At 38.4% G+C, this 22,574-nt stretch overlaps 1 protein-coding gene across 1 annotated transcript in view; it reads right to left on the reverse strand.

The window, feature by feature from the left end:
- The window catches only part of GLO1 (glyoxalase I), a 37,085-nt gene that overhangs the window by 7,271 nt on the left and 7,240 nt on the right, over positions 1-22,574 (reverse strand). Inside the window, exon 2 of the mRNA XM_003986083.6 lies at positions 9,231-9,313. Within this exon, the coding sequence (XP_003986132.2) occupies positions 9,231-9,313 (83 nt within the window). The remainder of the gene's footprint in view (positions 1-9,230; positions 9,314-22,574) is intronic.

Genomic DNA, 22,574 nt, shown 5'->3' on the forward strand with positions numbered 1-22,574 from the left:
AATGAGAAAGTGGTTAACCATATGAGATCCTGCAGAAAGGTCAAACAGCATTAAGACTGAGAATGGGTCACTGGATATGGAAAGGTCCTGCGAGGCCACTCTCAGCAGCATGGGGCAGGAGAGAAGGGAAGGTACCCAGGTAAAACAGCAAGCATGGTTGACCTATATAGGTGATCGGTGATGATGGGAAAGAGGGCAAGGGAGCAGAAGGCAAGAATCATGCTAGAATGGAGAAGACTTAAGATTGTTTGTAGGTTGAGGGAAAAGAGCCATGTAAAGGCCACTTTTATGCAAACAGGCTTGAGCCATGGAATGTAGAAAGGGCCTATAGGGACCACCTGGCTGAACACAGACAGGCCCATCAGGCGCCCCACCTCACAGGCCCTAATTAACCAATGGGCTACTTACAACCAGGAAGAGCTACCAAAAAAGGAAGAATTCCATACATTGCCATACGTCCTCATCTTCCCCTTTGAAAACAGCCCCCACCCACTGCTTCCTTGCAGACACCTCTCCTTTGCTGTCTTGCCCCCCACTCCCCTGCAGTATATTCAATAAACTTCTATACCCTTTGTTCTGCCTCAGGTGAATTCTCCCACCTCCCGTGCCACAGCTTCCTCCCAACTGATTGTTGCCCCACATTTGAGGCACAGCCTCTAATGGAGAGACATCCCATTTAGACACCACAAGCCAGCAGAAAGGGAATAACTGATGTGAGGCAAAGAGTGAATGAATTACTAATCCTAAAGTTTTAAAAAACGTAATTGAAGTCATGGCCTATAAAGTGAGTTTAAAGAGTATAAGATTACTTTGCAAGGAGTAGGGTAGAATGAGGATATATGCAATTTTATTTAGATTATTGAGGATTAAGTGCACAAAGATGGCCCTATTTGTAATCAATAAGAGGGAATGGTTGAAGCCTACCTAGCAAATGGAAATTTCTAACTTCTATTTCAAGTCTTTCAATTATCACTGCTATGTAATATGCCTTGGTCCACTGAGACCCAGACATTGACTTATCACAAATAAGATTTACTCTAACATGTTTATAATAAGGCATCAAACACCTCAAATACCGTCATGAAAAACAATCTCTGCACTTAACTAAAACAGATTGCACAAGCCTTACAGACCAATCAGGTGGGAACTAGAGCAAATAAACCTGTTGTATAACCTGCTTTTCTCAGCTGAGTATATCTTTCAGTATAATGTCAAGTTGCACCCTGTTTGGAGGCTCTTGAAAAACACTGGAGGTCAACATTGGAGTCGATCAGACCTGGATTCAAATTCCTGCTCTGCCATGTACCCATTGTGGCATCTGGGGCCAGTAACTTAATGTCTTTAAACTCTGGTTTCTTCCTTCATTTGTAAAATGGGATATAAACTACTTCATAAGCTACTACGGAAACTGTATGAAGAAACATATACAGTGCCTGGCAAATACCAAATCTTCAATGTATTTGTTTTCACTCTTTTAAATGTACTGTAAACATACAAAACTACTTTTTCTGGAAAGAATAACAAGAAACTGTTAAGAGCAATAATCTTTGGGGAGAAGGACTGGGAAAGGGAGGTGACCATTTTTCATTTTGTATTTTTCTGAACTGGTCAGATTTTCTAAACAAACATATACTGTATTACTTGAATTTTTCTCTCAATGGAAATTATCTAGGCAGTAAAATAAAAATCATTTACTTTTATTCTTTATGTATCTATATTGTCAGAAACAAACTCTCATGTTATCTAGGGAAACAAATCAAGAAAAATAAAAAGCTTTAAGGATTACAAGATCAGTAGACACTACCTATTCAGCAAAAGAGAACACACACTGTAAAAATGGGATGGATGGCCAGTTTTCAGTAAACTCATTTATTTGCTAAATAATGCATGTTTATAACTACATCTTTTCTGAAGTAAACAAGAGGCCATAACATTGAAAGGATTTGAACACATTAAGGGTTAAACTTGCAGCTCCCAGAGAGAACAGAGGTAGAGAACACACAAGTACTCATCCCTTGCTGTCCAGAGAGCCTGGTTGGCACAAAGAAGAACTTGACAGAAGCCCTGGCAGGTCAAACCTAGTCCCAGACTCCTGACCAAAAGGACTTCTGTGATTTTTTTTTTTTTTACTTTATTTATTTTTGAGAGAGAGAGAGAGAGAGAGAGAGAGAGAGAGAGAGAGAGAGAGAGAAAGCAAGTGCACTCGCACAAGTTGGGGAGGGGCAGAGATAGAGGGAAACCCAGAATCCAAAGCAGGCTCCAGGCTCTGAGATGTGCAGGGCTTGAACTCATGAACTGTGAGATCATGACCTAAGCTGAAGTTAGACGCTTAACCAACTGAGCCACTCAGGCACCCCAAGACTTCTGTGACTTTTGAAGAAAAGTTTAATCTTTTTTTTTTTTTTTTTAATGAAAACATTCCCTATATTTACAAAACTATGGGCACAGGGAGGGGCCAAGATGGCAGAGCAGCATGGAAGTTTTTTTTGCCTCTCTCGCCCTTGAAATGCAGCTAGATCAACACCAAACCATCTTGCACATCTTGAAACCTGATATGAGGATTAACACAACAATCTGCACAACTTGAACCAGAGAACTCAGCAGGTATATGGTGCGGAGAGGTGAACTGGGGAAGAGAGAAACCGTGTAGGGCAGGGAGCTGGTTTTGCTTGTGGAGAGGATAGAAACAACGGGGAGAATACAGGAAAAGCACCCTGCCCCCTGAAAGCAGCTGAAGAGAAAGAGTGGAAACACCTGCAAGGGACTGAATGAGAAAGGGAGAAAGGAGAAAGGAAAGGGTTTAAATACCATTAATGACTATCTACAGGGGAGTCGAGTCTGAAACTCTGCAACTTAATACCTGGCAGAGCTCTGATGGGAAGGGCGAATCCCCAGGAGCGGACGGTGAGGTCTGAGGGGTCCTCATGCCACACAGGGAGAGGCAATTCCCCTGCTGGGAGGACACATGGGAGAGGCTGTGCAGCCTCCCCACAGGCAAAAGTCCTAGTGGACCTGGGAAAACAGTCATATTCGCTAGTGGTAGAACAAGGACATTAAGGGTTCACTGAAGCCTGGCATCAGATGTGTGTTGTGATTTACCATTATCCCTGAAAAGCTGCAGCTACACAATCACGCAAACTTTTTCTGGGGTGGGCTGGCACCTGGCTGCAGTCTCTAGGCATCTGCAGCAGTGCAGTCTCACAAACTTTCCTGGGGGTGGACCAGCACCTGGCCATTGCTCAGCATCTGAGGTGGTCAAAGCCGTAGGGCCCTCAGAAGTGAGGGGTTTGGAAACACAACCTCAGTTGAGCTAAAACTCAGGAGGGAGGTGCCGCCTGCCAAGCTGATGGCTCGATCACTGACAGTATAGAAGAGGGAAGTAGACAGAAGCCAGAGACAAAGGAGGGGTGCTTGATTGCCAGTGGGTGAGAGCACACAGTTCTGATACTAGAGACTGGGTAGCTGGGTGACACCATTTTCACCCCTCCAACACATGTGCATACACGCCTACACGCATCACAATGATCCACCCCAGTAAACTAAGCAGCGCATCGAGTGGAGAACAAAGCTGTTACACCAAGCCCCAGCCAAATGGGTCAATGGTGCTCCAGAAGAACACCACAAGTCTCTCTGCCTGCTTAGTTTATGGACTATAAAGTGTTTCATAGTTTGACTTCTAGGGGAAACTGGATGTAATTTCAATCACATTTCTTTCTGTTCACTGGTCCATCTATTCAATGTTTTTTCTTTTTCTTTTCTTATTCTTGAATACAGAAAGAGAAAAAAATTTATTTTTATTTCCTTTTTTATGAAAAAGATTCTAATTTTTTCTACAATAGTTTTTACTTTTTTGTAAATTTTTAAAATTCTATTTTACTTTCATCACTTCATTTTATTCTATTTTACTGTATTCATTTTTTTCATTTTCAAACATTTTCCTTTTTTTCTTTTTTATCATTTTTTTCTCTATTGTATCAAGCTTCTTTCAACAACCAGACCAAAACACACCTAGAATCTAGCATCCTTTATTTGATTTCTTTGTGTTGTTTTTAATTTTTTCATTTTTATTTATTTATTTATTTTATTAATTCTTTTACTTCCTTCAAAATGATGAAATGAAGGAATTGATCCCAAAAGAAATAACAGGAGGAAATGACAGCCCGGGACTTAATACAGACACAAGCAAGATATCTGAACCAGAATTTAGAATCACAATAATAACAATACTAGCTGGGGTTGAAAAAAGCATAGAATCCCTTTCTGCCGGAGATAAAAGAAGTAAAATCTAGTCAGAACAAAGTTAAAAATACTCTGAGATGCAATCTCGAATGGATGCCATGGTGACAAGGATGGATGAAGCAGAATGGCGAATCAGCAATATAAAGGACAAACTTACAGAGAATAATGAAGCAGAAAAAAAGAGGGAAACTAAGGCAAAAGAGCACGATATAAGAATTAGAGAACTCAGTGACTCATTAGAAAGGAATAACATCCGAATCATAGGGGTCTCAGTAGATGAAGAGAGAGAAAAAGGGGTAGAAGGCTTATGTAAGTAAATCATAGCAGAAAACTTTCCTAACCTGGGGAAAGACACAAACATCAAAATCCAGGAAGCACAGAGAACTCCCATTACATTCAACAAAAACCGACCATCAACAAGGCATATCATAGTCAAATTCACAAAATACTCAGGCAAAGAAAGAATCATGAAAGCAGCAAAGGAAAACAAGTCCTTAAACTACAAGGGAAGAGAGATCAGGTTCACAGCAGACCCATTCACAGAAACTTGTCAGGCCAGAAAGGAGTGGCAAGATATATTCAATGTGCTGAACTGGAAAAAATACAACCAAAAATTCTTTATCCAGCAAGGTTGTCATTCAAAATAGAAGGATATAAAAAGATTCCCAAACAAAAACTAAAGGAGTTTGTGACCATTAAACCAGCCCTGCAAGAAATTTTAAGGGGACTCTCTGAGGGGGGAGAAAAGATGGAAAAAAAAAGACCAAAAATAACAAAGACTAGAAAGGACCAGAGAACACCACCAGAAATTCTAACTTTACAGGCAACATAATGGCAATAAATTCATATCTTTCGGTACTCACTTTACATGTCAACGGACTTAAACACTCCAATCAAAAGACACAGGGTAACAGAATGGATGAGTAAACAAAAATCCATCTATATGCTGTTTACGAGAGACCCATTTTAATGACCTGAAGACACCTTCAGATTGAAATTAAGGGATGGAGAACCATCTATCATGCTAATGGTCACAAAAGAAAGCCAGAGTAGCCACACTTATATCAGAGAATCTAGATTTTAAAATAAAGAATGTAACAAGAGATGAAGAAGGGCATTATATCATAATTAAGGGGTCTATCCACCAAGAAGATCCAACAATTGTAACATTTATGCTCCAAACTTGAGAGGACCCAAATATATAAATCAATTTATCACAAACATACAGAAACTCATTGATAATAATAGGGGACTTCAACACCCCACTTACAACAATGGACAGATCATCTAAACAGAAAATCAACAAGGAAACAATATCGTTGAATGACACACTGGACTGCACAGACTTAACATATATTCAGAACATTTCATCCCAAAGCAGCAGAATACACATTCTTCTCGAGTGCATATAGAACATTCCTCAGAATAGATCACATACTGGGACACAAATCAGCCCTTAACAACTACAAAAAGATCGAGATCATACCATGCATATTTTCAGGCCACAACACTATGAAACTCGAAATCAACCACAAGAAAAAATTTGGAAAGACAACAAATACTTGGAGATTAAAGAACATCCCACTAAAGAATGAATGGGCTAACCAATACGTGAAAGAGAAAATTTAAAAGTACATGGAAGCCAACGAAAATGATAACACCACAGCCCAAAACCTCTGGGACGCAGCAAAGGCGGTCATAAGAGGGAAGTATATAGCAATCCAGGCCTTCCTAAAGAAGGTCGAAAGATTTCAGATATGCAACCTAACCTTACACCTTAAAGAGCTGGAAAAAGAACAGCAAATAAAACCCCAAACCACTAAAAGACAGGGAATAATAAAGGTTAGAGCAGAAATCAGTGCTATTGAAACCAAAAAAAATATATATATATATTAGAACAACAGATCAATTAAACCGGGAGCTGGTTCTTCGAAATAATTTAAAAAATTGATAAAACCCTAGCCAGTCTGATCAAAAAGAAAAAGGAAAGGATCCAAATAAATAAAATCAAGAATGAAAGAGGAGAGATCACAACCAACACAGCAGAAATACAAACAATAATAAGAGAATATTATGAGCAATTATATGCCAATAAATTGAGCAGTCTGGAAGAAATGGACAAATTCCTAGAAACATATAATAAAACTACCAAAACTGAAACAAGAAGAAATAGAAAATTTGAACAGACCCATAACCAGTAGAGAAATCGAATTAATAATCAAAAGTCTCCCAAAAAACAAGATTCCAGGGCCAAAAGGCTTTCCAGGGGAATTCTACCAAACATTTAAAGAAGAATTAACACCTATTCTTTTGAAGCTGTTCCAAAAAATAGAAGTGGAAGGAAAACTTCCAGACTCATTCTGTGAAGGCAGCATTACCTTGATTCCAAAACCAAAGACCCCACTAAAAAGGAGAACTACAGACCAATTTCCCTGATGAACCTGGATGGAAAAATCTTCAACAAGATATTAGCAACCAGATCCAACAATACATTAAAAGAATTATTCACCACGACCAAGTGGGATTTATACCTGGGATGCAGGGCTCGTTCAATATCCACAAAACAATCAATGTGATTCACCACATCAATAAAAGAAAGGACAAGAACCACATGATCCTCTCAATAGATGCAGAGAAAACATTTGACAAAATACAGCATGCTTTCTTGACAAAACCCCTCAAGAATGCAAGGATAGAAGAATCATACCTCAAGATTATAAAACCAAATATGAAAGACCCACCGCTAATATCATCTTCAATGGGGAAAAACTGAGCACTTTCCCCCTAAGGTCAGGAACACGACAGGGATGTCCACTCTCACCACTGTTATTCAACATAGTATTGGAAGTCCTAGCCTCAGCAACCAGACAACACAAAGAAATAAAAGGCATCCAAATTGGCAAGGATGAAGTCAAACTTTCACTCTTCACAGATATGAAGACTTTCCATATGATACTCTATATGGAAAATCCAAAAGATTCCACCAAAAACTGCTAGAACTGATCCATGAATTCAGCAAAGTGGCATGATATAAAATCAATGCACAGAAATCGGTTGCATTCCTATACACCAACAATGAAGCAACAGAAAAAGAAATCAAGGAATCGACCCCATTTACAATTTGCACCAAAAACCATAAAATATCTAGGAATAAACCTAACCAAAGAGGTGAAAAATCTATACACTGAAAACTATAGAAAGCTTATGAAAGAAACTGAAGACACAAAAAAATAGAAAAATATTCCATGCTCATGGATTGGAAGAACAAATATTGTTAAAATGTCAGAACTACCGAAAGCAATCTACATATTCAATGCAATCCTAATCAAAATTGCACTGGCATTCTTCTCAGAACTAGAACAAACCATCCTAAAATTTGTATGACACCAGAAAAAGACCCCAAATAGCCAAAGCAATCCGGAAAAAGAAAACCAAAGCTGAAGGCTTCAAGATATATTACAAAGCTGTAATCATCAAGACAGTATGGTACTGGCACAAAAAACAGACACTCAGATCAATGGAACAGAATAGAGAACCCAGAAATAGACCCTCAAACATATGGCTAACTAATCTTTGACAAAGCATCCAATAGAAAAAAGAAAGTCTCTTCAGCAAATGATGCTGGGAAAACTGGACAGCAACATGCAGAAAAATGAACCTGGACCACTTTCTTACATCATACACAAAAGTAAACTCAAAGTGGATGAAAGACCTAAATGTAAGACAGGAAGCCATCAAAATCCTTGAGGAGAAAGCAGGCAAAAACCTCTTTGACGTTGGCCGCAGCAACTTCTTACTCAACACATCTCCAGAGGCAAGGGAAACAAAAGCAAAAATAAACTATTGGGACCTCATCAAGACAAAAAGCTTCTACATGACAAAGGAAACAATCAGCAAAACCAAAAGACAACTGACAGAATGGGAGAAGATATATGCAAATAACATATCAGACAAAGGGCTAGTATCCAAAATGTATAAAGAACTTATCAAACTCAACACCCAAAAAAATAATCCTGTGAAATGGGCAAAAGACATGAATAGATACTTCTCTAAAAAAGACATCCAGATGGCGAACAGACCATGAAAAAATGCTCAACATCACTCATCATCAGGGAAATACAAATTAAAACCACAATAAGATACCACCTCAGACCAATCAGAATGGCTAAAATTAATAACTCGGGCAACAACAGATGTTGGTGAGGATGTGGAAAAAGAGGATCTCTTTTGCATTGTTGGTGGGAATGCAAACTGGTGCAGCCACTCAGGAAAACAGTGCGGAGCTTCCTCAAAAAACTAAAAGTAGAACTACCCTATGACCCAGCAATTGCACTACTAGGTATTTATGCAAGGGATACAGGTGTGCTGTTTCAAAGGGGCACATGCACCCCAATGTTTATAGCAGCAGCACTATCAACAATACCCAAAGTATGGAAAGGGCCCAAATGTCCATTGACGGATGAATGGATAAAGAAGATGTGGTGTGTATACACACACACACACACACACACACACACACACACACAATGGAGTATTACTCGGCAACCAAAAAGAATGAAATCTTGCCATTTGCAACTATGTGGATGGAACTAGAGGGTATTATGCTAAGCGAAATTAGTCAGAGAAAGACAAATATCATTACGACTTCACTCATATGAGGAATTTAAGATATAAAACAGATGAACATAAAGGAAGGGAAGCAAAATAATATAAACACAAGGAGGGGGACAAAACATAAGGGACTCTTTAATACAGAGAACAAACTAAGGGATGCTAGATGGGTCAGGGGTAAGGGGAGGGGTTAAATGGGTAAGGGGCATTAAGGAGGACACTTGTTGGGATGAGCACTGGGTGTTATACATAGTGGATGAATCACTGGAATCTACTCTTGAAATCATTATTGCACTATATGCTAACTAATTTGGATATAAATTTTAAAAATTAATTAATTAAATTATTAAACAAATTATGACCACAAATAGTTTACTTACGTCATTCCAAGAATTCTAGTATAAAAATCCAATGACTTTTTAGGATCTTTAACTCGTAGCATGGTCTGCTGCAACAGAAAATCCTAAGGAGAAAAAGTGTATATTAAACACATTTGACTTCTGACACTCATTACCAACATTAATTGTGCTTTCTGTAGCAAGATACAGTCCACCTTTGCAACGTAATGTTTAAGAAGAAAGCATTCTGGGGGCATCTGGGTGGCTCAGTCAGTTAAACATCCAAGTGTCTGATTCTTGACTTCTGTTCAGGTCATGATCTCACAGTTCGTGAGTTCAAGCCCTGCATCTGGCTCTGCACTGACAGCACGGATCCTGCTTGGGATTCTCTGTCTCCCTCTCTCTCTGTCCTTCTACCCTTCGCACATGCTCATTTATTCTTTCAAAATAAATAAACATGAAAAAATAAATGAAACCAGTCTAAAAACTACTTTATCTTAATAAGTAGATCTTAACGAATGTAATTTAATTCTTCATTCACACCTTATAATCACATATAAGGCAGCTGGCTCTGAAATTACATGCTTCTAGAATATTTGGATTGTTTTTCTAGGCAGGTGCTGCACTCCTAAAGGTCTTGGTTTCAGCAAGCAGCTGGAAAAGAGCAACGCTGCCCCTGACTTCTAGGTGCTGGCCTGGCACTCACAACCAGGCCTTGGGTTTCCCCTGGTGAACAGAATCTCAGAAACTCTTACAAAGTCACTCTGTGACTGCAATGAAGTGAGATCAAAACAAATGCAGCAAAACCAATTCCACTTCATACTCTTATTCAGCACAGATTGAAAGAAGGCACTGTTTCAACTTTGGTGAGGTAGGTAGGATCTATACACAGGTTTTCAAATGATCAAAACTATCTGAAAAAATATCAATTACTACTGTATTCTACTACTACTTAGCTATCTAGTTACCTGCTTTAAAAATGTGCAGAATTTACTTAATTTTAATGATTCAAAAACATTTCTGTGAACAGCAATTACTGTCTTACAATATAATAGAGCAGCTCCTGGTACATTTACTACTACTTGTCCCTGTATTGAGATGGTCCCTGGAACTCCTGTTTTTACTTTACCTTTTTTTTTTTTAATGTTTATTTATATTTTTGAAAAAGAGAGACAAAGCACGAGCGGGGGAGGGGCAGACAACAAGGGAGATGCAGAATCCCAAGCAGGCTCCAGGCTCTGAGCTGTCAGTAGAGCTGGACGCAGTACTCGAACTCACGGACCATGAGATCATGACTTGAGCCGAAGTCTGACACTTAACCGACTGAGCCACCCAGGCGCCCTTTACTCTTTTAATGAGCTTTCAGTCCCCTCACTCACCATTAAGCTATGAGCTGTCAATTCTATCAGCAAAACTCTCCTTTCTTGGATACAAGAGAGCTAATTTCCCTGAACTTCTCACCAGCCTAGCACCTTGACCACCTACCCCTCCTGCCACACACACTGGTTGTTACTTTTGTCTCTTACCATGTCCTCTATGGTCTATTCTTGGGGAGAGATCCGTGAAATAGTTAATTCAGATCACTCTTCTACTCAAAAACCGTGGGAAGTCTCCCCCATTTCATGAAAGCCAAAGCCCCTCCAGTGGCCCTCTGGCTCTGGCAGGCTCTCTCACCTCTGCTCCTGCCCACTCACTCAGCCTGCTGTGTCTTCAGCAGCTCACTCAGGGCCTCTGCTGGAAGGCTTTCTCCAGAGCCACTTCTAACCTTTTTAACTCTGCTCAAATGTCATCTTCCAAATGAGGCCTCAGCTGACTACCATAACTCTCCACTTAGCCCATTTTTTCATTTTCTTTTTCCATAGCACTCGTTGCCTTTCAATGTGCTATTTACAGTATTTTATATTTATCTTTTGTTCTTCTTTCCCCCATAAAATATAAACCCCATAAGGGCAGGGATGCTTGTTTTGTTTGCTTGATGCAACCTCGGGGCAGAATCTGGCAGAGTAGGTACCCAATAAATATTTGTTGAGAATGAGTAAATGAACTTTCAGTAGATGATGGTTCTTTCCAATCAAGCTGCATCCAACATTACTAGCCTTTTCTTCAATGAAAAAAAAAATTGAAATCTAAAATCCTTTTAAAATCTGTTCTGTAATGGCCCAGTTTACCACTGCACCAATGACATTGGTTATATTCATATTTCATCTTTTCAAACTCTTTCTACCAACATTGGTATCGTTAGACTATGAATGACTTTATTATTACTTCTGTTGCGTCCATAAACTCTGAGAGTTCATGCTCTTTGACCAAGATGTTTCCCTTTTAAAAATCTAAGGAAAACATTACAAATTCTGACAAAGATTTAGGTACAAGGACATTCATCATAACACTTACATAACAACTACATGCCAGCCACTGTTCTAAGAGATTCACAAAACTTATATAATCTTCCCAACAACCCTATGAAATATGTATTATTACCATCCCCATTTTGCTGCTGAGAGAGTGTCACAGAAAAAATTCCATCCCAAGCAGTTTGGTTCCAAAGTACTTGCTTTCAACCACCTTGGCTAAACTGTCTCTAACAACAAAGAAACCAATAAATTACGGTAAAAGTATAATTGAATATTATGAATAAATTTAAATAGCTGCTTTAGAGGTATATTAAATGGCACGGGGACATGCACATGACATAATAAGTTTAAAAGAATACATATATGTATAATTTATTTAATATGCTATTAAGATTAATTACGTATTTTTTTCTTAACGTTTATTTTTGAGAGAGAGAGAACCCGTGCAAGTAGGGAAGGGACAGAGAGAGAGGGGTACAGAGATCTAAAGTGGGCTCCATGGTCATAGCAGAGAGCTTGAGGTGGGACTCAAACCCCAGAATGTGACATCATGACCTGAGTGGAAGTTAGATGCTTAACTGGCTGAGCCACCCAGGCGTCCCAAGATTAATTACATCTTAAAAGTAATGTTAAAAACCTTTAGTTTTATTATTAACATGGCTATGTACTAAAACTATCTAAATACATACATATAAAAGAATATTAAAATGAACTTTTACAAGTCTATACATAGATAACAACAGTGTATTGTATGTTTATTTGAGAGTTGTAAGAAAGATCTTTTTTTTTCTTCTTAGAGAGCATGTCTTAAAAGCTGTCCGCACATACATATGAAGAAGGTAACTATCTGAAGTGATCAGCACATTAACTAACCTTATTGTGGTAGTCATTTGGCAATATATATGTATATCAAATCACTACAATGTACACCCAAACCTTACACATTGTTATATGTGGATTATTTCAATAAAGCTGGAAAAAATAGTTTAAAAAAGAGGAAAATGGAAAGATATTTTTCTGAGAAGACTCAATATGATAAACAGATTATTTTCAAAGATGAAATGTAAACTCTAATGCCATTTTTAACATTAAAATAAGCCTATACATACATGGCTGAAAAACTAAAGGTATATTCAATATCAGTGGATTTATTCATTAAAAAAAAGAGGCTTATAAATCCTTTGGTATAAAAATGTTATTTGGATGATATAAAAAACAAGCAGGGATTGCTTTTTATAAAATGAGAAAGTTATTCTATGCTAACAGTTTTCTATTTATCACCAACATATTCTGTCAACTCTCTGTACTACCGGTAAACCCTTGAATGATCTTGAGAAAAAGTTCCTTTCCCAAAAAGATCCTAAAAATGACTATTTATTGCTATGGTTCTAAAATATTGTTTAAAATAAATATATCTTGTGTTTAAAAAGGCAGTTCTCACATTCATGTCTTGTCTCATCAGACAATTTTTTGTCTTTCCTTTATCATGTTCTAAATTTTGAACAATGAAAGATGTCTCTTATGCCTAAACTATCTTTGGGTTTTCTGGGATGGCTACTAGGTAACAAAGGTTTGCTTCTTTGCCTTATAAAAAGAAAAAGGATATAGGAGCACCCGAGTGGCTCAGTCAGTTGAGCATCCAACTCTTGATTTCAGCTCAGGTCATGATTCCAGGGTAGCGGGATCAAGCCCTGTGTCAGGTTCTGTGTTGAGCATGGAGCCTGGTTAAGATCCACCACCCCCCCCCCCATCTGCTTGTGCTCACTCTCTCTAAAATAAAAATTAAAAAATAAGAATATAAATAATCATCAGGCTTTGGATGGGGGGGCACATTGTCCAAATTTCATTAGCTCAAAACTACTTTGAAAAAACTTTAATGGTGCAGTCAAGGATGTTTCTAGTGCACAATCCTGACAAAATTATAAAGGTGAGACATGGATGTGAACCAAAGGGTCAAGGTCCCTTAGAGCACCTCTAAATGGATTTTTTGGTGTTAAGATGTGAGACTTCGGTAAATCTTCATTTTTTTAACTTATGGGTGTTTAGCTGCTCCAGCACAATTTGTTGAAAGCCTATCCTTTCTCCATTGGACTGCATTCTCATCTTTGCCAAACATCTATAGAGTATGTTAGTGTGGGTCTACTTCTGTGTTCTCTATTCTGTTCCACTATTCTGTATCTTCTCTGCTAATACCACAGAATAGTGAGTACTGTAGCTATAGAATAAGTCCTAAAATCAGACTTCCACTTCATCCTTTTTAAAATTTGGTTATTCTAGCTTATGTGCCTTCCATATAAATTTTAGAATAATCTTACCTGTATCTAAAAAAAAAAAAGGTTTGTGTTAAACATGTATATCAATTTGTGGAGAAGTGACATCTTTACAATGCTGAGTCTTCCAATGATGAGCACAGTATGTTTCTCTCCATTTATTTACATCTTTATCAGTACTGTTTAATTTTCAACATATAAGGCCTGTATATGTTTGATTTATACCTAAGAAATTTTGTTGAGCAATTATGTTTTTAATCTTGGTGTTCAAGTATTCTCTGCTAGTATACAGAAACAGAATTGATTTTTGTATGTTTATCTTTTATCCTGCAACCTCAATAAACTCATTTATTAGTCCTAGAAGAGTTTTTTGTAGATTCCTTAGGATTTCCTATGCACAATCATGTCATCTGCAAATAGGGACAGTTTTATTTCTTCATTCCAATCTATATGACTGTTACTTCCTTTTCCTCCCTTACTGCACTAGCCAGAACTTGTAGCACTATGTTGAGTAAGAGTGGTGAGAACAGACATCCTTGTCTTGTTCCCCCAAATTAGGGAAAAAGCATCACCATTAAGTATAATGTAAGGTTTTTATATATGGTCTTTATCAAGTTGAAAACTTCCACTTCATTCCTACTTTTTTATAGAAAAAAAATTAAACATACATGGTGTTGAATTTTTGTCAAAAGCTTTTTCTGCATCATTTAACATGATCATGTGATTTTTCTTTAGCCTCCTAAGATAGTGGATTACTTTGATTGATTTTTGAATACTAAACCAGGCTTGCATACCTGGAATAAACCCCACTTGGTCATGGGGGTTTTTTTTATTGCTAGATTATATTTGTTAATATTTTGTCAAGGACTTTTACATCTATATTCACGAGGGATATTAGTCTGTAAATTTCATTTTTTGTACTGCCTTCATCTGATTTTGCTATCAGAGTTATACTAGCTTTAAATGTTTTTTTTTTTTTTAATTTTTTTAAGTAGGCTCCATGCCTAACGTGGAACTTGAACTCACAACCTTGAGATCAAGACTCACATGCTCTACTGAGCTGGCCAGCTGCCCAGAGTAATACTAGCTTTATAAAATGAATCAGGAAGTACTCCCTCCTCTTCAATTTTTTTAAAGGGATAATGTAGAATTGATGTTAATTTTTCTTTAATATTTGGAAGAATTCTCCAGTGAAATCATCTGGGCCTTGAAATATCTGTTTTAAAAGTTATTGATTATTAATTCAATTTCCTTGTGTTACAGAGCTATTCAAATTATTTCATATTGGGCAAGTTATGATAGTTTATATTTTCCAGGAACTGGTCCACTTCATGTAAATTCCCAAATTTACATATACAGAGTTGTTTTTAATACTCCCTTATTATCTTTCTGATGTCTGCAGTCTGTAGTGGTATTTCCTATTTAATTTCTTATATTGGTAATTTGTGTCTTCTATTTTGTCAGTCTTGCTACAAGTTTACCAATTCTATTGTGTTTCTTTTTTTCAAAGAATTAGTTTTAACTGTTTCTCTAGTCTATTTCTAATTTCAATGATTTCTGCTTTTTATTATTTCCTTCTTTCTGCTTCCTTTGGGTTATTTTGCTCTTTTTCTAGGTTCTTTAGGAAGTAACTTAAGTTATTGATTTGAGACTTTTCTTCTTTTCTAATGTATTCATTTAGTAATATAAATTTCCCTCTTAGGACTGTTTTACCTGAGATTCCTTTCTTAATTTCAATCTATTTAAAAAATTTTTTTCCCTTGAGATCTCTTGATGCATGAATTATTTAGAAATGTGTTTAGTTTCCAAGTGTTTGGAGATTTCCTGTTGTGTATCTGCTACTGATTTCTAGTTTGATTCAATTGTGGTTGAAAAATGCACTGTGTTGTTTCAATAGTAAATTTGTTAAAGTTGGATTTGGAGCCCATAACATGGTCTGTCTTGGCATATGTTCTGTGGGCATCTGAAAATAAAAGTGTATTCTGCTGTAATTGGGTGGAGTGTTCTTTAAATGTTGATCAGATCTTCTTTGCTGATGGTGTTACAGAGTTTGTCTATATCCTTGTTAATTTTCTGTCTAGTTCTATCAATTATTGAGAGGAGATTTGAAGTCTCCAACTATAAATGTGGATTTTTCAATTTCTCTTTTCCATCAAAGTTTTTGCTTCAGATATTTTTGCAGTTGTTCTTTAGTGCACACACATTTAGGACTGCTAGATCTTCTTGGTCAATTGACCCATTTTCATTACATAAATGTACTTCTCAACCTGTGGTAATTTTCTTTGCTCTGGAGTTTACTTTATTTGGTATGAGTATAGCCATTCCTGCTTTCTTTTGATTAATGGTTCCATAATAATCTTATACTATGCTTTTACTTTTAACTTGCCTCTACTACTATATTTGAAGTGAGTTTCATGCAGACAGCATATATATGGGGCATGTTTTCATTTTCTTTTATTTCAGTTATACTGAGATATAATTAACATAACATGTTTCTGCCTTTATACAGCACTGTATAAGCTTAAGGCATACACCCTGACTCATGTATGTTGTGAAATGATTACCACAGTAAGTTTAATTAATATCCACCACCTCATAGATAGATAAGTTGGGGCATGTTTTTAAATCCACTGTGCTAATCTCTAATTGGTGTATTTATACCTAATGTAATTATTGAAATACTAGGGCTTAAGTTGGCTATTTTATTTATTTTTGGTTTGTTTTCTGTTAATTTTTTCCTTGCCTTCCTGTGGGTTACTGGAACATCTTTTTATAACTCCATTTTCATTTATCTATAGCATTTTTTCATGTACTCTTTGTATAGCTTTTTTAGTGGTTGCTCTAGGTGTTCAATTATATATGTTATCACAGTCACTTGGTGTCATCATTTTATCAGTTTGGGTGAAGGCAGAAACCTCATCCCTCTCTACATCCCTTTACTCTCTCCCATTTGTAAAGGCCTTAAAATATTTCCACTGCTGGCATGGGGTAGAATTTCAGGTTCCCCATGTTTCTGCATTAATACAGCAAGTGGAAAAGCTTGTTATTGTCTGGTGAGATAAAAGTCCTGGCGTCCAACTCAGCCTTCTCGGATACCAGCCTGGCAGGGGGAGGGTGGACATTGCAACCTGTTCAGTGGAAGAACAGACTTCCTACCCAGCCTTTGCGGGCATAGATAAGGATGCAGCCACTGATTTTTCTGTGGTCTAGTTGTAGCAAAGCTGGTATTGTCTAAAAGTTTTCTGCCTTATCAGGAAATACTGCCTATATCCTGGTCCTGTGAATAGAGAGCAGGGATTTTTGTTTTGTTTTTGTCTGTACCCATTGACACTTCTGTAGCTCCAAGTTTGGGCTAAATAAGGCAAAAAGAAAACTCAGGAATCTCACCACCATGTTGCTCCTCGGGTCTCAAGGTCCCTAGCTAGTCTGTCTTCTTCTCTCCACCTTTCAGTGTCTTCCTATGTTTATTTCATATAAAATGTCAGAGGCTTTAGCTGAACATAGTAGGAGGAATAGGGAAAAGTATATGCACTCCATATTCCCAGAAAAAGTCTCCAAACTGATTTTATACAAGTGCTCCCCAACAAGTAGGTATGTCTGGTCACCAAATGTCTCTTTCTAATGATGAAGACACATTTCTCTAGAAATGTTGCTAAGGAGCTTTGTATGATATTCCATCAAAATCAAGATCTCCATTGCCTCTATCACCTTCAGTTTTCAGAAAGGAGGAGTTTCAAACTTACGTTAGTTAAATTTTCAGAAATTTTAAGATTTTTTTGGCCTAAAGTGTGTGTTTTGGCCTTAATAACAGTTGAGGACAACTCCCTTGGGTGCCCATCAACTCTCTTTCCCAACGAGTTTTCAAAAGTATTGAGCTTCCGGGTTGGTGAACACATGGAGACTGGGGGGAGACAGGTCCCCTGAAGAGGATGTGAGTTCCATGTACTTCACCCCATGCATCTCTTCCATCTGGCTGTTCCTGAGCTGTATACTTTCAGGATAAGCTGGTGATCCAGTGCAAAGTCTTTCCTAGAATTCTGTTTAAATCTATCCAGTGAGGGAGCAGAGAAGATGTTGGCATAGGAGGACGCTGGGCTCACCTCGTCCTGCAGATCACTTAGATTAGACCCACATCTGCCTAAATAACCCAGAAAATCGCCAGAAGACTAGCAGAACGGACCCTCTGGAGCCAAACATAGACGATAGGCCCACGGAAGAGGGTAGGAAGGGTGGAGAGGTGGTGCATGCTACATGGACTGGCAGCAGGGAGCGGGGCGGTGGAGGGACAGCCCACCCGGCAAGGCAGAGCCCCTGAGTCTGGCCTGCAAAAGCAGAGGGGCCGGACGGAGTGTGTTCTGACAGCCAGCGGGACTTAACATCTGGAATGTTGTAAGTCAACAGCTCTGCTCTCAGAGAGCAGGGAGGGCGAGAGGGCAGCAGGAGGGAGAGTTGTTGAGTCCCAGAAGACAGAGCTCATCTGGAGGGTGAGGGGGGGAACAAAGGCGCTGGCAAGCACCATCTCCCTCTCCCACCCCCCAGCCAAAATTCCAAAGGGAACCAGTTCCCATCACCAAACTTGCTTGCCCCACGCAAATGCCCAACACTGTGCTTCTGTGGATCCATCCCTCCGATGGGTCTGCCTCCCTCCCAGTGCTGCAGAGCCCCTCCCACAGGGGACCACCAAAGGCAAAGCGAGCTAAGCCTGCCCCTCCCGCCTCTGTGCACCTTGCAGATCCACCCCGGCTAATATGCTAGATCCCATCGAAGCAGCACCACAAGCCTGGCAGTGTGCAAGTAGCCCAGACAGGGGCCGCATCACTCCACAGTGAGTCCTGCCCCTGGGAGAGGGGAAGATAAGGTACACACCAGTCTGACTGTGGCCCCAGTGGTGGGCTGGGGGCAGACATCAGGTCTGATTGCAGCCCCACCCACCAACACAAGTTTCTCCGGACAGCACAGAGGAAGTACCCTGCAGGTTGGAGCTACTGCAGGGACTACCCAAAATGATGAAACAGAAGAATTCTCCTCAAAAGAAACTCCAGGAAGTAGCGACAGCTAATGAATTGATCAAAACCAACTTAAGCAATATAACAGAACAAGAATTTAGAATAATAGTCATAAAATTAATCACCGGGCTTGAAAAAAGCATACAGAACAGCAGAGAATCTATTGCTACAGAGATCAAGGGACTAAGAAATAGTCATGAGGAGCTAAAAAATGCTATAAATGAGGTGCAAAATAAAATGGAGGCGGCCATAACACGGATTGAAGAGGCAGAGGAGAGAATAGGTGAATTAGAAGATAAAATTATGGAAAAAGAGGAAGCTGAGAAAAAGAGAGATAAAAAAATCCAGGAGTATGAGGGGAGAATTAGAGAAATAAGTGATGCAATCAAACGGAACAATATCCATATCATAGGAATTCCAGAAGACAAAGAGAGAGAAAGGGGCTCAAGGTGTACTTGAACAAATCATAGCTGAGAACTTCCCTGATCTGGGGAAGGAAAAAGGCATTGAAATCCAAGAGGCACAGAGAACTCCCTTCAGACGTAACTTGAATCGATCTTCTGCACGACGTATCATAGTAAAACTGGCAAAATACAAGGATAAGGACAAAATTCTGAAAGCAGCTAGGGATAAACAGGCTCTAACTTACAAAGGTAGACCCATAAAAGTAGTGGCAGACCTATCTACTGAAACTTGGCAGGCCAGAAAGGAATGGCAGGAAACCTTCAATGTGATGAACAGAAAAAATATGCAGCTGAGAATCCTTTATCCAGCAAGTCTGTCACTCACAATAGAAGGAGATAAAGGTCTTCCCAAACAAACAAAAACTGAAGGAATTCATCACTACTAAACCAGCTCTGCAAGAGATCCTAAGGGGGATTCTGTGAGTAAAATGTTGCAAGGACCACAAAGTACCAGAGACATTACTACAAGCATGAAACCCACAGGCATCACAATAACTCTAAACTCATATATTTCAATAACACTGTAAATGGACTAAATGCTCCAACCAAAAGACAAAGTGCATCAGAATGGATAAAAAAAAACAAGACCCATCTATTTGCTGTCTACAAGAGACTCATTTTAGACATGAGGACACCTTCAGATTGAAAGTGAGGGGATGGAGAACTATTTATCATGCTACTGGAAGCCAAAAGAAAGCTTGAGTAGCCCTACTTATACCAGACAAACTAGACTTTAAATTAAAGGCTGTAATAAGAGATGAAGAAGGGCATTATATAATAACTATAGGGTCTATCCATCAGGAAGAGCTAACAATTAAAAATGTCTATGCACTGAATGCAGGAGCCCCCAAATATATAAAACAATTAATCACAAACATAACCAATCTTATTGCTAAGAATGTGGTAATTGCAGGGGACTTTAATAGGCCACTTACAACAATGGATAGATCATCTAGACACAGGATCAATAAAGAAACAAGGGCCCTGAATGATACATTGGATCAGATAGACTTGACATATTTTTAGAACTCTGCATCCCAAAGCAACAGAATATACTTTCTTCTTGATTGCACATGGAACATCCTCCAAGACAGATCACATACTGTGTCACAAAACAGCCCTTAATAACTATAAAAGAATTGAGATCATACCATGCACACTTTCAGACCACAATGCTATGAAACTTGAAATCAACCACAGGAAAAAGTCTGGAAAATCTCCAAAAACATGGAGATTAAAGAACACCCTACTAAAGAATGAATAGGTCTTGGGGCGCCTGGGTGGCGCAGTCGGTTAAGCATCCGACTTCAGCCAGGTCACGATCTCGCGGTCCGTGAGTTCGAGCCCCGCGTCGGGCTCTGGGCTGATGGCTCAGAGCCTGGAGCCTGCTTCCGATTCTGTGTCTCCCTCTCTCTCTGCCCCTCCCCTGTTCATGCTCTGTCTCTCTCTGTCCCAAAAATAAATAAACGTTGAAAGAATGAATAGGTCAACCAGGCAATTAGAGAAAAAATTAAAAAATATATGGAAACAAATGAAAGTGAAAATACAACAATCCAAACGCTTTGGGATGCAGTGAAAGCAGTCCTGAGAGGAAAATATACTGCAATCTAGGCCTATCTCAAGAAACAAGAAAAATCTGAAATACAAAATCTGACAGCACACCTAAAGGAAATAGAAGCAGAACAGCAAAGACACCCCAAACCCAGCAGAAGAAGAGAAATAATAAAGATCAGAGCAGAAATAAACAATATAGAATATAAAAAAAAAGTTAGTGCAGATCAATGAAACCAAGAGTTGGTTTTTTGAAAAAATAAACAAAATTGATAAACCTCTAGCCAGGCTTCTCAAAAAGAAAAGGGAGATGACCCAAATAGATAAAATCATGAATGAAAATGGAATTATTACAACCAATCCGTCAGGAAATACAAGCAATTATCAGGGAATACTATGAAAAATTATGTGCCAACAAACTGGACAACCTGGAAGAAATGGACAAATTCCTAAGCACCACACACTTCCAAAACTCAAACAGGAAGAAATAGAAAACTTGAACAGACCCATAACCAGCGAAGAAATTGAATCAGTTATCAAAAATCTCCCAACAAATAAGAGTCCAGGACCAGATGGCTTCCCTGGGGAATGCTACCAGACATTTAAAGCAGAGATAATACCTATCCTTCTCAAGCTGTTCCAAAAAATAAAAAGGGAAGGAAAACTTCCAGACTCATTCTATGAAGCCAGCATTACTTTGATTCCTAAACCAGACAGAGAACCAGCAAAAAAAGAGAACTACAGGCCAATATCCCTGATGAATATGGATGCAAAAATTCTCAATAAGATACTAGCAAATCAAATTCAACAGTGTATAAAAAGAATTATTCACCATGATCAAGTGGAATTCATTTCTGGGCTAGAGGGCTGGTTCAACATTTGCAAATCAAACAATGTGATACATCATATTAATAAAAGAAAAGAAAAGAACCATATGATTCTGTCAATCGATGCAGAAAAAGCATTTGACAAAATTCAGCATTCTTTCTTAATAAAAACCCTTGAGAAAGTCGAGATAGAAGGAACATACTTAAACATCATAAAAGCCATATGTGAAAAGCCCACAGCTAATATCATCCTCAATGAGGAAAAACTGAGAACTTTCCCCCTGAGATCAGGAACACGACAGGGATGTCCACTCTCACCGCTGTTGTTTAACATAGTGTTGGACGTTCTAGCATCATCAATCAGACAACACAAGGAAATCAAAGGCATCAAAATTGCAAAGATGAAGTCAAGCTTTCACTTTTTGCAGATGACATGGTATTATACATGGAAAACCCGATAAACTCCAACAAAAGTCTGCTAAAACTGATACATGAAGTCACAGGATACAAAATTAATGTACAGAAATCAGTTGCATTCATATACACTAATAATGAAGCAACAGAAAGACAAATAAAGAAACTGATCCCATTCACAATTGCACCAAGAATCATAAAATAGCTAGGAATAAACCTAACCAAAGATGTAAAAGATCTATATGCTGAAAACTATAGAAAGCTTATGAAGGAAATTGAAGAAGATATAAAGAAATGGAAAAACATTCCATGCTCATGGATTGGAAGAATAAATAGTTAAAATGTCAATACTACCAAAGCTATCTACACATTCAATGCAATCCCAACCAAAATTGTACCAGTATTCTTCTCGAAGCTAGAACAAGCAATCCTAAAATTTGTATGGAGCCACAAAAGACCCCAAATAGCCAAAGTAATATTGAAGAAGAAGACCAAAGCGG

Source organism: Felis catus, chromosome B2 (genome assembly GCF_018350175.1).
Source record: "Felis catus isolate Fca126 chromosome B2, F.catus_Fca126_mat1.0, whole genome shotgun sequence".
Taxonomy (NCBI): domain Eukaryota; kingdom Metazoa; phylum Chordata; class Mammalia; order Carnivora; family Felidae; genus Felis; species Felis catus.